Source organism: Gymnoscopelus braueri, assembly GCF_963280865.1.
Source record: "Gymnoscopelus braueri genome assembly, chromosome: 23".
NCBI lineage: Eukaryota > Metazoa > Chordata > Actinopteri > Myctophiformes > Myctophidae > Gymnoscopelus > Gymnoscopelus braueri.
Genome location: NC_137625.1, coordinates 13,665,721 through 13,678,824, shown reverse-complemented (window position 1 = coordinate 13,678,824; position 13,104 = coordinate 13,665,721). Strand labels below are relative to the sequence as shown.

General features: G+C 41.6%; 2 protein-coding genes across 2 annotated transcripts in view; both read right to left on the bottom strand.

The window, feature by feature from the left end:
- The window catches only part of cntn1b (contactin 1b), a 34,687-nt gene extending 34,077 nt beyond the window's left edge, over positions 1-610 (bottom strand). Inside the window, exon 1 of the mRNA XM_080421578.1 lies at positions 496-610. The gene's annotated coding sequence lies outside the window, so the exon portion shown is untranslated. The remainder of the gene's footprint in view (positions 1-495) is intronic.
- A 1,815-nt stretch (positions 611-2,425) lies between these two features.
- The window catches only part of LOC308079346 (neuronal cell adhesion molecule-like), a 106,307-nt gene continuing 95,628 nt past the window's right edge, over positions 2,426-13,104 (bottom strand). Inside the window, exons 25-27 of the mRNA XM_080420798.1 lie at positions 11,132-11,263; positions 10,703-10,781; positions 2,426-7,272 (exon numbers count right to left, since the gene is read on the bottom strand). Of these exons, the coding sequence (XP_080276924.1) occupies positions 7,038-7,272; positions 10,703-10,781; positions 11,132-11,263 (446 nt within the window). The 3' untranslated portion in view covers positions 2,426-7,037. The remainder of the gene's footprint in view (positions 7,273-10,702; positions 10,782-11,131; positions 11,264-13,104) is intronic.

Below are 13,104 nucleotides of genomic sequence, written 5' to 3'. Positions count from 1 at the left end.
AAATAAGCAAGTACACGTTAAAAACAAGCCCAAAAAACAGCAACCACCATTTTTTACAAGCAACTTTACAGAAAAAGAAGCCCAAAGTCGCTTATAATAAGCAGACATGGCAACACTGAGTCGAACCACAGCAGTAGTTGACTGCTCTGCAATGCGGTACAACTGGCCCGCCAGGCCCGGTCCATTCCTCTGGTTCAGTATATTAATATATATATAATACAATATAATAATATGTAATATATAATACAATATAATACTATATATATATATATATATATATATATATATATATATATATATATATATATATATATATATATATATATATATATATATATATATATATATATATATATATGCGCGGTAGGTACTGTCCCCGGTCCATTCATCTGGTTCAGTATAATAATAATAGACATCTGATGATCACTCCCTCTAATCTAACCAACTCAAGACATAACATAAGCCTGCAGTAGGCTACAGTCTAAATGCCCTTACCTTTATGCGACAGAATAAAGCGTTTATCTCAGAATCGCATGGCATCACACCTGGACCCGAACCGCATCGTCCCACCACAGCCCTGCCAACCTGGAGGTGGTCCGTCCCGTCGCTGCTCAACTTTTCTACTGGAGGAGAGAGGATGAGTGGCGTGGCCTGGAGGAGGCGCATATGAGAGAGAGAGAGAGAGAGAGAGAGAGAGAGAGAGAGAGAGAGAGAGAGAGAGAGAGAGAGAGAGAGAGAGAGAGAGAGAGAGAGAGAGAGAGAGAGAGAGAGAGAGAGAGAGATGCTGATGATCCATGCAGCCTCTCTCCAGTGTTGCCATGTCGGTTTATTATTAGCAACTTTGGGCTTGTTTCTCTGTAAAGTTGCTTGTACAGCAGATTCATCGCAAATTACATTTTTTAACATCCTGCAAAAATGGTATACAGGTTTAAAGTGCTCATGTGGCCTATAGCTGCTTTTTGGGCTTGTTTTCCTAGACCTGGTTGCTTATTTCTCTCACAAAATATGGCAACACTGATGAGAGAGAGAGAGAGAGGATGCTGCTCCATGCAGCCTCTCTCCAGCTGTTCGAGAAGCCCCTGACTTGAGCTGTTCACTGCTGCGCGTCCAGCCGCTTTGCAAACCAATCAACCCGGCTTATCGCTTGTTTACTTGTACACTTTCAGAGTTAAATTAACACTGAGGATTTTACAGTGTAGATTTGGATTCCAGTAGTTTTGTTCAGTGATTCTAAACGTTTTGTTTTTCTCTCTGGGACCCAGAGAGTACTGTACTTTCTGTGCTTTTTTTTGCAAACTGTTAATATAGTATTCAATCAATCAATCCCCAATCTATATTGTAAAGTCTGTGTTGTTGTTTTTCCTCTCAGAATTGCACACACACACACACACACACACACACACACACACACACACACACACACACACACACACACACACACACACACACACACACACACACACACACACACACACACACACACACACACACACACACACACACACACACACACACACACACGAGATGTAGGTTAATCTCAACGGGATAAGCCTGGTGAAAGCACAGAGCGTAATCTTGTACAGCATGGTTTTTATGTTGATTGAAAAATAAAAAGGCTAAAACTGCAAGTCCCCTTTTAAAAACTCTAGGTGGCGCCATATGCTCACATTGCTCACACTATAATAGTGTGGCCCTTACCTTGTTGATTTAAATATTCTCCACCTGTCCATCTTTTATAGCATAATATCGTTATTTGGGTATTATTCTCTAGCCTATATAGTTCTAATTTGCGCTGAGGGAGTTTTGTGAAAAAAACACAAAAAAAAGTAATAGGATAGTACATGGAGTGGCACAGAATGTCATAGTGTAACTTTTAATTGAAAGGAATATGTAATGTATTACATTTGGAAAGTAACTTCATCAAAGCGTTATCCAGTAATGCCTAATGTATGCTCTGTCATGCGATTCTTGTTGCGCACCGGAAATACCTTTTCTACAAGCTCACATACGAAATGAGACATTTTTCAAACCAGAAGGGAGGGTAAAAAACAGACAGCTGTGAATTTATTTTAAAGCTCTATGGGACCATATGCTCATGTTGCTTGCACTTACCGTAGACAAATAACATAATCTATAACACCATTTATTAGCCCTAACATAGTCTAAAATTATATTAAGCCTATATAGATTGTTATCCACACTTATAGTATCCTGAACAACAAAATAGTCCAAAAATGAAATCCTGAAACCAACATTTATTTTATTTTTTTCATTTAAAATACAAAATATTTTGCAATATTATATTGTAGAGTAAACCATTTTGACAGCCTCTCATGCTTCTCATGTAACGTCAACATTAACCAGAATGTCATATTATATCATATATTATTATCCTAGTCACCAGTCACTAAAACATTGTTGCCAGGGTATTCACACTCCGATGTTCGTCCATTCGTCCATCTGTCCGTCCGTCCGTCCATCCTTCTTTGTGCTCCGTAAGAAGTACACATTTGTCCATTATTGTTTACACTTTTGTCTAGTTTTTTTGTTTAAGGTTGCTCCCTTAAAAAGCATATGTCATTTTCAATGCATCCAATGTCTAAATTGGGACATCATTAACGCCTTTTTAATACAGCACGTGCAACACACGCTAACTCAACATAAGTTATTAACATACGCAAATGCTACCCAAAACTAGACATTCACAGTAAAATCCTGCTCCGTGTTAGTTATATCCATTCATGACTCGAGGGAGTGTACAAATGTTATTTGCACACTTTCAGAGTTAAACAAACAACACAGGATTTTACAGTGTACACATTATGAGAAATGACACATCCTTCTCAAGAGTGCTTTTTTTTTTTGTCTTTAAATACAGAAAAGGTGCATGAACTGTCAGAGACAGACACAATACAGGTGTCACGAGAGCTCAGTCACAACTTAAATAATCTGCTTTGTTATCCAAGAAACATTGGAGCTAGCAAAGTTACCTGACGAGTTCCAAAGAATTAAAGAAAACAAAAGAATAATAATAAACTTCACAGCAAATTGAAGAGTTGAAAACTGTAATGGTTTCATCTCACGCAACACCTCCCTGTCCCCCAGAAGAAAAGAAAAAACTCCACTACCTACAATGCAGTAGGATTTCTTATCTTTGACCCTGGCCTTGCCCCCTTTGACCCTTGACACTTCTACAGTCAGTTCAAGCCATTATTACGTTATTTACAAATTACAACCGAAAATATCTACACGCAGAAAGCAGATGGCGTTGCAAACGTAAAAAACTTGATGCAAGTTATGAAAACCCAAATCGTGGAAGTGTGGACACTTCTCTGAAAGTAAAGTCTCATAATTCCCTGTTGAGATTTTTTTTTAAAGAAAAAGAAACAAGCAGTTCATCTGAGATGGGTGTGTGGAAGCAGAATTATTTCAAACGACAGCATCGTGGACCATGGAAATAGAAAGCAATAGGATACATCACACACGCGCCTAAACACAATAGCATGCATGTGCTGCACACACACACTCACACCCACACACGCACACACACACACACCCACCCACCCACGCACTCACCCACACATGTACCGTCTTCATTCATTGCTAAATATAAAACTCACTGAGTGCTTGCACACATTGAACATTTTCTGCTTGCGCTTCCGACTTACAGCAAAACGTGACAACACACACATACAAGTACACGGTTAAATGCATAAACCTAGTCACCAGCACATACACCATTTTGCATTTCCCGACGAAACAAGCAAACTTTTTCATTCATAGGAATAGAACTTGCTTCCACATTCAATTACCATTCCCCTATAAATTCTCAGCCCCCTTCCTTTCAGCTCTTTACTGTAAGTGCTACTAACTTCCATTTTTGATTGGCTACTAGATAGTAAGCATCATTCGTATTTGGCAGTTTCCCGGTACGTAGGTTGGCAGTATTTTGGCGCAGCTGGAGATCGCTTCCTCCTCAGAGTGAGAGAGTGTCAGTCGGGAGGAGGATGGAGAGATGAGGACAGCCGTGAATCTTGCTAGGATGCTAAGATGAGCCACACATAAACCTCAGGGCTACTACACGCTTCTCCTGGATTTGCAGATAGACGAGAATGATGTCATGGGTCATACGTCAAACTACTAGGCTATTCTTCCCACACACTATTATCACAGTTTAACGAAAGACTGTGTGTGTTGTGGTCAATAGCAATTTTCCATAGCTATCTGTAGTCCGTGCCGAAGCGTTTCACATTCTGGAAATGATTAAACTCATTCTCAATACTTTTCAATCCTTTAAATATCTGTGTGGGGACTATCCATACAGGCTACAAGGGATTATTTACTAATGAGCACGCAAATGGATGCTTACACAAACTATTTACAAGACAGCTCTGGAACAAACAGTTCAGAATGAAGGGTATCAGCTACACAGCAACCTACTAGTTTGCTAGTAGCAAACAACCAGTTTTAATTTAGCTCAGAGTGTACAAATCTAACCAAATGGACCATTTGGTTACATTTGTCTGCTCTCTGAGTTTTGTCGAGCTTTCACATGCAGCTGTTACAGATGTTGAGAACTACAGAGGCCAGGCTTGTCATGTATATGAATGACGTACTCCACGAAAGGCACTAGAAACCCGTGCTGAAAGGTTGGACGTCACCTTCACCGCTTAAATATCTGAAAATATTACCCAGTTCACTCTCATCCCCCACCCCCCCTTAATCTGTCCATACTCCCTCTCTCTTTTTCTTTAGGTCTGCATTTCTTTTCAACACACGGGGCAGAGGTATGGAAATGCTGTCAGAGATTATGTCGGAGTAGCGGTTATAGCGGGATACTCTGGGAGCAATGTGTGCCTGAAAAATTATTAGTAAGTGGTTACCTTCCGCCATGTTCGAGGAGTGACCGCAAAAAAGAGACATCGTGCCGTTAACAGCTCTTCATGCCCGACAACACAGAGGATGTCTTTCATTAACGTGGGTCGCGGGGGTAGTAGTGGTGTTCAAGAGACCGGGTGACCGAGAGATGATAATGTTCCCATGGGGGTAGCTGAGTGGGCAGAGAAGCTATCTCGGAATCGGAAGGTCGACGTGTGACCTTCGGCTCACCCGGTCTACGTGTCAAAGTGTCCCTGAGAAAGACACTTAACCCCTGACAGCTCCCCCCCTGTGCGCTCAACAGAGCCATCCGAGCAGTCATCAGCTGGGTGTGGCTGTAAAAGCAATTCCCCCACTCCTCAGGGACCAGAAAGTATTTCCCCCTTTGCCTTTCCCCCTTTCCTTCATTATAACGCCTTCAATGTGGTGGTGTACTGTATCTCTGCTAGCAAATAACCAGCCTCAAACTTGGCATGTTACCAACTCAGTTACCAAGTTGACTAGTATTGACCCACGCTCATCCAACAGTGGCCATGCTTTGGAAGATGAAAGCAATTGACAGTGTGACTGGAACAACCTCCCCTCTACTTCAGCTTCAGGGGTTAATGTGCCGCCAACAATACTAATCTAAAAATAGATCAGATCACAAAACAAAAGCAAGGTCAAAAATACAAGCACAGATCAAGCTCAATAAAACTTGAGGCTAACATAGGCCAATGCTACTGTAAATGTCAGTGTGTTAATTCTGGCTGGTTTGGTCGTAATAAGGGAGGGACAGAGTGGTTAGGTGAGTTCAGGGTGGTTTTAGCCAGGGATCCGGTAAGTGCTGTATGATTGCACATTCCTGACATCTATACATTGTCCTATGCCTTCTCTTACAGTATAGTACACAAAACAAAGGCTCAACTGCCTTTCAAAAAGACATTCTGCTAGCTTCTACTTCGAGTCACACTTTCACACGGCAATGTCCACAAAGACATCGTCACCATTTCATTTTCTTCACATCTCCGCACAATAACCCATGTAACACTACTGACCACTGAAAGAAACATGATGAAAGGCATACAGTTGCTAGGAAATGTGCGCCTCATCCAATCTCAATGCAGCAACACATCTGCAACTATTAACACCAGTTGTAATTCCGCTGGTGGAAGGATCCAAGATTAATTCCATGCAGTATGCTTGGGAGATATGAACATTTTGATGAATATCTAAATAGTTATTATTTCAATGGTTCTTTGAGTGCACGTCATGAACAATTATGTTTGGGTAATATTGTGTTCAGTGTAGATGTTTTGCACATGAGATCAAATGGCACTAACAGATGCACACTAATGCACGTGCGCACACACACAAAACACACACCCGCCGGCTCTGTCGGGAACATTCTAAAAAGTCAGCTTCCTTCTCATACATTCGTCTTGTTTATTTCCATATTGCTTTCACCTCTCCTTCTCCTTCCATCCTCCACTCTCGTTCTACTTCTGTCGCTGAAAGTCTAAACTTCCCTCTTTCCAAGTTGTCCAGAAATAATCATGGGGAGATCTCATGACGATCAATGTCACGTTGCTGCTGAAGCAGTGAGGGGTCATATGACTGTGATGAGAAGAGGAGTTCACAGTGCGATGGGAGAGAGAGAAGGAGAGAGAGAAAGAGAGAAAGAGAAAGAGAGAGAGAGAGAGAGAGAGAGAGAGAGAAAGGGAGAGAGCAGCTGGCTAATGGGAGATGAAGCAGGTTGGGTGGTGACCATCAGGGCAGCACGTATAGAGATGAGATGACAGCACGTATCGAGATGTGTGTGTGTGTGTGTGTGTGTGTGTGTGTGTGTGTGTGTGTGTGTGTGTGTCGTGCGTCTTGTGTGACACCAGCCTCGCTGACAGATGGCCACGGTGCTGAATGTGAGCCACCATGGTTATGCCGATGGCCACCGGAGTGACAGCCACCATGGAGAAAAAAAACTAAGAAAGATAAACAAAAAAGGGGTGCAGGGAGGGGGCGGGATCCAAAGTGACTGTCACCGTCGCCGGGCCGTCGCCACGACAAACAGCGACTGTCAGTGGCTAGGGGTTGGGGTGACAACGAGATGGGCGGCGAGCGTAGCGACAGTCGGAGAGCCCCGCACTTCTCGATGTTTTCTTTTTTCTTTTTTTTGTCCCCCGTTACACGAAGGAGTTCATGGCGTTGACGGGCGACGGGGCCTCGGAGCTCTCGTTGCCCTCGTGCGTGTCCTTCTCCTTCTTGCCGCTGTACTGGCCGATAAAGGATCCGTCCTCGTTGAACTGGCCGTCACCGCCCTCGCCATAGTCCACCAGGCTGTCGTCGCTCTCGTCCCGACGGACCGTCCCGTTGGACGGCGTCCGGCTGCCCTTCAGCGGCTTGTGGTCCTCTGTGTCGCTGTGGAATGCGGAGCGGGTGGGAGGGGAGGGGAGGGGAGAGGTTATTGAGAGAAAGAGCGAGAGAGCGAGAGAGAGAGAGAGAGAAAGAGAAAGTGCAGGTTCGTTCTCCCACAGCTTGTTCAAATTCACCCGCAGTGGTCAGAAAACCCGGATTCAACCAGACGGCTCTTTTCGACCAGAACCTTCCACAACCTGAAACTTTCCAGAACCCATGAACGGAGGTATGTCATAAAAAAAAGTTCACAACGTGTCGCAATGCAACATGTTGGGAGATTGTACATAGCCTATGCTATTTTTACCATTTAAAAAAGAAAGTTTGAAAGTTTTGAGTTCTGGGTTTCCCGGCAGGGCTCAAATTAGTTTCTGAGAACCTTAATTGAAACCGAGCCCTAGCGTATGGAAACAAAACCAGAAACCGTGGAATACGTTACATGGCACGGAAAGGTTCACTTAGTTCTTGTAGTGGAAAAGAGCCAAGAGAGAAGTGGTTTGTGTCAAAGACCAACAATAACACCTAAAGTCTCAAGGGGTCTTTTTTCCAAAGCCCAAGAGGGCCATATTGACCTAGAGTACGTCCTGCTGTGACTTTCAGTTGTGTGCAATAGAAGCTGTGACTTTATTTTGTGTGCAATATAAGCACGATGGTAACATTCGTGGTGGGCCACTGCACCACACTTAAATTGAATTGATACATGGAAATCTAGTTATTCAAATGGGAATCCAAAGGACACTTTTGGGGTGAAATGTCTTTAACGCTCCATTGTAACTCCTTTTTTGGGTACTCTTTTAGACTTATTTTACACTCCTACGCCTGGTACACAGTCAAATCCTCAGTGTTATCCATTTGTAACTGAGAGTGTACAAAGGTAAACAAATAGATCATTACCCAAGTCAATTTGGGTACATTTCTACACTCTTTAAGAATTGTTGATGAGATCTATTGTTGATTGTTGATGTACCTTGAGTATTGTTGTTACTTAATTGTATCATTGTTATATTGTACTTGTATTGTTTCTTGTTTTTCTAGGGACTACGGATGGAAAGTGGCTTTTGTTAAATCCGGCAAATTTACACTTGCTCGTCTTGTGCTCTGTCCCGACCAAGTAAATAAATAAATAAAGTAAACTTTTATAGACCTGCTTTTACATGCTCTCTTATGTTTCTCACAGACTAGTATCCCTTCATGCACTTTCATTGTGTCTCTCACTCTATTTCTATGTTGATTTTATAGTTAATGTTGTGTGTGAAGTGCTTTGTAACGCTGTTTTAAAAGGTGCTTTACAAATAACGTTTACTATCATTATCATTATTAAAGTTAACACTGAGGATTGTACAGTGTACGGTATGTGCACAGCAAGGTGTCGGTGAAATAGAGAAGAAGCAACAGTTGATCTAAAATTTACAGTTCATCTGGGTGATTCAGTGATCCCGGGTTGGGTGAGCACTGCTAAGAGAGGATCTCGGTAACGCGTGCGCGTTCACACACAGTACATTAATATTATGATGCAACTTCTAAAAATGAGGTCAGACAATATGCTTTCATGCATCGAGAGAGGGGAGTATCGAGAATTTATCCAAAATGCACACGGTACTGTAGTTTCTTGTCTTCACTCGACATCAAAACACCTGTTGTTTTACCAACTATGATCTGATTTACATGATCTTCTATTTTCCACAATAGCAAGCTCTATACTGTAGTCAGTGTCAATACATTGTTGTCATACATTTCAGCTGGAAATACACATTTCAAAACAAAAAACATTAAACAAGGAAAAATGACAGAAGCGGGGGGTCTGTAGCAAGGAGAAGCGGTCGACTTTAGTGCCTGTTAATGTTCGAGTTTATGTTAAGATGGTTGTTACAACATGATCAGTCAATGTGCTTTTCTTTGACTACCAATGCATCTGCCTTTAGTTTGGCTACTGGAGACAGAGATATACAGGTACGCACAAACCCAGGGCAGCAGGGGGCTGTATACTGCAGGTTGTGTGCTACAGTATGTATGGCATGCTGGTCTATTAGCATTGCCATGCTATCTTACCTTTCCATGGACCTAAATGTCCCCAAACAAACAAAAGACAAAAATGCATGATGAAAAGCAGCCACAGAAGAGTCTACCCTGCCCTTCGGTCATCACACAGCCATGGCACATTTAACACACAATAATAGCACTCTATATAGGCTTAGATGTCATACGATGGTTACGCATGCCGAAAATAGCCGATCTACAACCTCACGACGCGTCAGGGTGCAACACGTTGTGAGTTTTATTGATCGCCTATTTTCGGTGCACGGTACACCGACGTATGACAAAGTATAAATGTTTTATACTCAGGCAAAGCACATAAGTAGTAGTAGTTTTGGTCACAATTTTCACAGGAGAAAGTGAAATGGGCACTGCCAAACACTTGAATGTGCCTTGAACGATAAGAAGTCAATTATAATTTCTTCCAATTCATTTGTGTGAGTTGCCTGTCATATCAAATCCTTTTAACCATGTGTGAAAATGCCATCAGAAAATTTCAAATGGAATACCAAGGTTCTGAGATATTAGATGAAATTACTTGATATGGACATTGATTAGCGGGTCAGTTTGTTGGTAAATTGGGGGTGTGTTATGAGGGTCAGAACAGAGATAAGTGTATGTAGATTTTCTCTTGCCTCTAGTGAATGTTTGGTAAGGAGCCTGGTGGGGCGAGAGCCTCTGCTTTCTGGTCAAACAGTTGTCATTCTACATCCAAACAGTATAATGACAGCAATAAAGGTGTGGTACAATGATTAGCCTTACACAATGTACATTGCAAAAAAAGAAAAAAGAGAAAGAGAGAGAAAGTTCAACCACATGAACTAGCGTCCCTATATTGGACATGCCATAATCGGCAAACATTTGTCGAAAATGGGCGAACATTCGGCAAAAATAGCAGATCTACAAGCTCACAACACGTTGCATTGCGACACGTAGTGAGCTTGTAGATTGGCAATTAAAATAGCTTTCTACAGTATATGATACCGTATATCATGTTTCTTTACATTTGGTCGATATTCAATAAACATTACAGAATGTACCTGAACATTTTTGTTGTCATTAGCTAAAACTCACGGTATCAGTAAAACAAGCCATTTTCAAGCTAAGAACTGTTTTCAGCAGAATTAACGTTTGGGTCAAAGGCTGTATTAGAGTAATAATATGGTCATTTTAGATACAATACAATACTGACACAAATTGTGTCAGAATGGTGGTGCTAGAAGGAAAGGCCATTGGGGTCACCAAAATCAATAAGGCTCATCCTGAAATCTGCCTATTAGGTTAGTGAGATATTGTTTATGCAAGGTTGATATTTTGGCCTGAAGGTGGCACTAGGGGAAGGGCCATGGGGTCACCAGAATCTGTAGGGTTCTGAGGTCTGACACGTGTTCTTCTGTCTCACCTGTACTCTCCAAATGTCCCATCATCCTCCTTCATGGGCTGGACCTCTGGGTCTTGGTGAGCATCTTCTTTCTCTTTCACTGCAGAGTAGAGGATGAATGTTATCATACGTTCATAACCACTCAAAGGGCAATGAAACCCTAGGCTTGATTTTGCGGTTGTTGTTTTTTTACTTTGATAAATATTTTGACATTATTTAAAAAAATACATTTATGGAAGACACAAAAAAATGTGACATTTACTCGTGATCCATAAACATTGGTCCACGACCCAAATATAGGTCACAACCCAATGTTTGGGAAACAGTTAGAGCCTGTTTGTGTGTGTGTGTGTGTGTGTGTGTCTGTGTCTGTGTCTGTGTCTGTCTGTGTGTGTGTGTGTGTGTGTGTGCGTGCGTGCGTGCGTGCATGCATGCATGCGCGTGTGTCACCTGGGTATTTCCCCCCTTTATTCCTCTTGATGAAGCAGACAATGAGGAGTACCAGAATGAGGAGGGCAATGGCACACATCAGACCAATGAACCAGCCCTGTGTCGCTATGTCTACCTGACGACTGGCTGCAGCTACAGAGAGAGAGAGAGAGAAAGAGAGAGAGAGAGACAGAGAAAGAGAAGGGGGATCAGTGAATGATCAAAGCCTAGTTTTATTCCAGCTTTGACGGAATCCTCCATTTAATTTCATGCTGAGGAAGGTCGAGGGTGAGAACAAAATAAAAATGCTGGGACACATATAGGATGATTCTGCAGTCTGTGTAAAGGAGACAACAAATTAATCTCTGCTGAAATGGGAATTAAAACAAAAAAGGGTTAACATACGATGGCTCCCTGAGTACTGAATGAATGAAATGAAAAAATATTGTTTTAGTTAAATGAAACAATCAACAGAAAAAATTGGCAGATGATTTCACTAGCATGGCCACAGTACTTTACAATGGCTTTATTCACAGCATATGGACCTGTGTATTCATCTATAGAAAAGTAGAAGTAATAGTTTTTATTTACAGAGCACTTGTACAAAAAGTTACAAAGTGCCTCACAACATTGGTCAGCAACAGAACAAATGGAAGTGTATGATGCAAGTAAACAATTAAAATTGTACCACAATTGTATTCTATTACCTGTATACATAAAGTACAGCATTATTTGCGTAGCTACTTCATATTACTTCTTCAAAGGTTACAGAAGCACTCCAGTTATTACAATAAGGCTAAGCAAAGCTATTATGAAGTGCTACCACTATTGTGTGCATGGATAGCTCAGGCAAAATTACTGTAAACTGAGCATCATTTTAGCTTGTATTATAAACACCATCATTTGACCTTCATTACAATTGTGTTGACCTGATTTTTTAACAGCTGGAAATCACACTAGACACAAAAGCATACATAATAATGAGGTACTTATTAAAAAGTATATGTGTGGTTATATTGCACTTGAAAAGAAATAGAGTGCGGGAGCAAGACACTGGAAAGTGTCTTGCTCCCACCATATTTATTTTTACCTGTTACTGACCAGTTTGTACTGCACCTGGACTTTCTAGTGGATGTGCAAGCTTTTAAAGGAGTAGTTCACCAAAAAAAACATACTTATTTTCAATCAATTACACACCCCATGAAGCCTTGAATTCATGGAGATGTTTTTTTAGTTGTCACATTCCTAAGCAAATAATTTGATGACCAGCGGAGTCTCCAGTTGGAGACTTGCTGAGTCTCCTACTGGAGACATTAGCATCTTTCCGCCGGTGTGTAATTGCTAGAAAATAAATATTTTTTTGGGTGAACTACTCCTTTAAGTATAAGTGAGAAGGTGTACTTGCTGTACAACACTTCATCAAGTTCAGATTTCAAGTTCAAACATAACGTCAGGCCACAACACCACAAAGGACCATTGTAAAATACAGCGCTGGCGAACTAGTATAGTTTTGATCATGGGAGTGGAGTATGGAGGGATGTGAAGGGTGACGCAGGCAAATATAAAATAAATAATAACTACGAAGGCTATCTACCGTGAGGCATGCCGCCTCACCTGGCAACGTAAGCTGCACCTCGTCTGTCCTGTGGACCACACGGTCGGCCTGGTCGCTAGCGACCACACGCACCCTATAAGAGGTCCCCGGCTTTAAGCCCTTTATCGTGTGTGTGTGTGAACCGTTTACCGGCTCCTTCTTCCAGTCCTCTTTACCTGGAACGGGGGAGGGAGGGATGTGTTTTTTAGGAGGCACGGGTTATCTGTTGTGTGCAAAAGAATTTGAACACTTGTACACTTATCTGTACACTTACAGTGCAACATTGAAGACAAGCTGAAGTGAAAAATATATTTTCAAACTTTTAAGAGCAGATCTGCAGTCATACTTTAGGATATAGTTAATAATATGCCAAAAATAAATAAATAAACAATTATATATT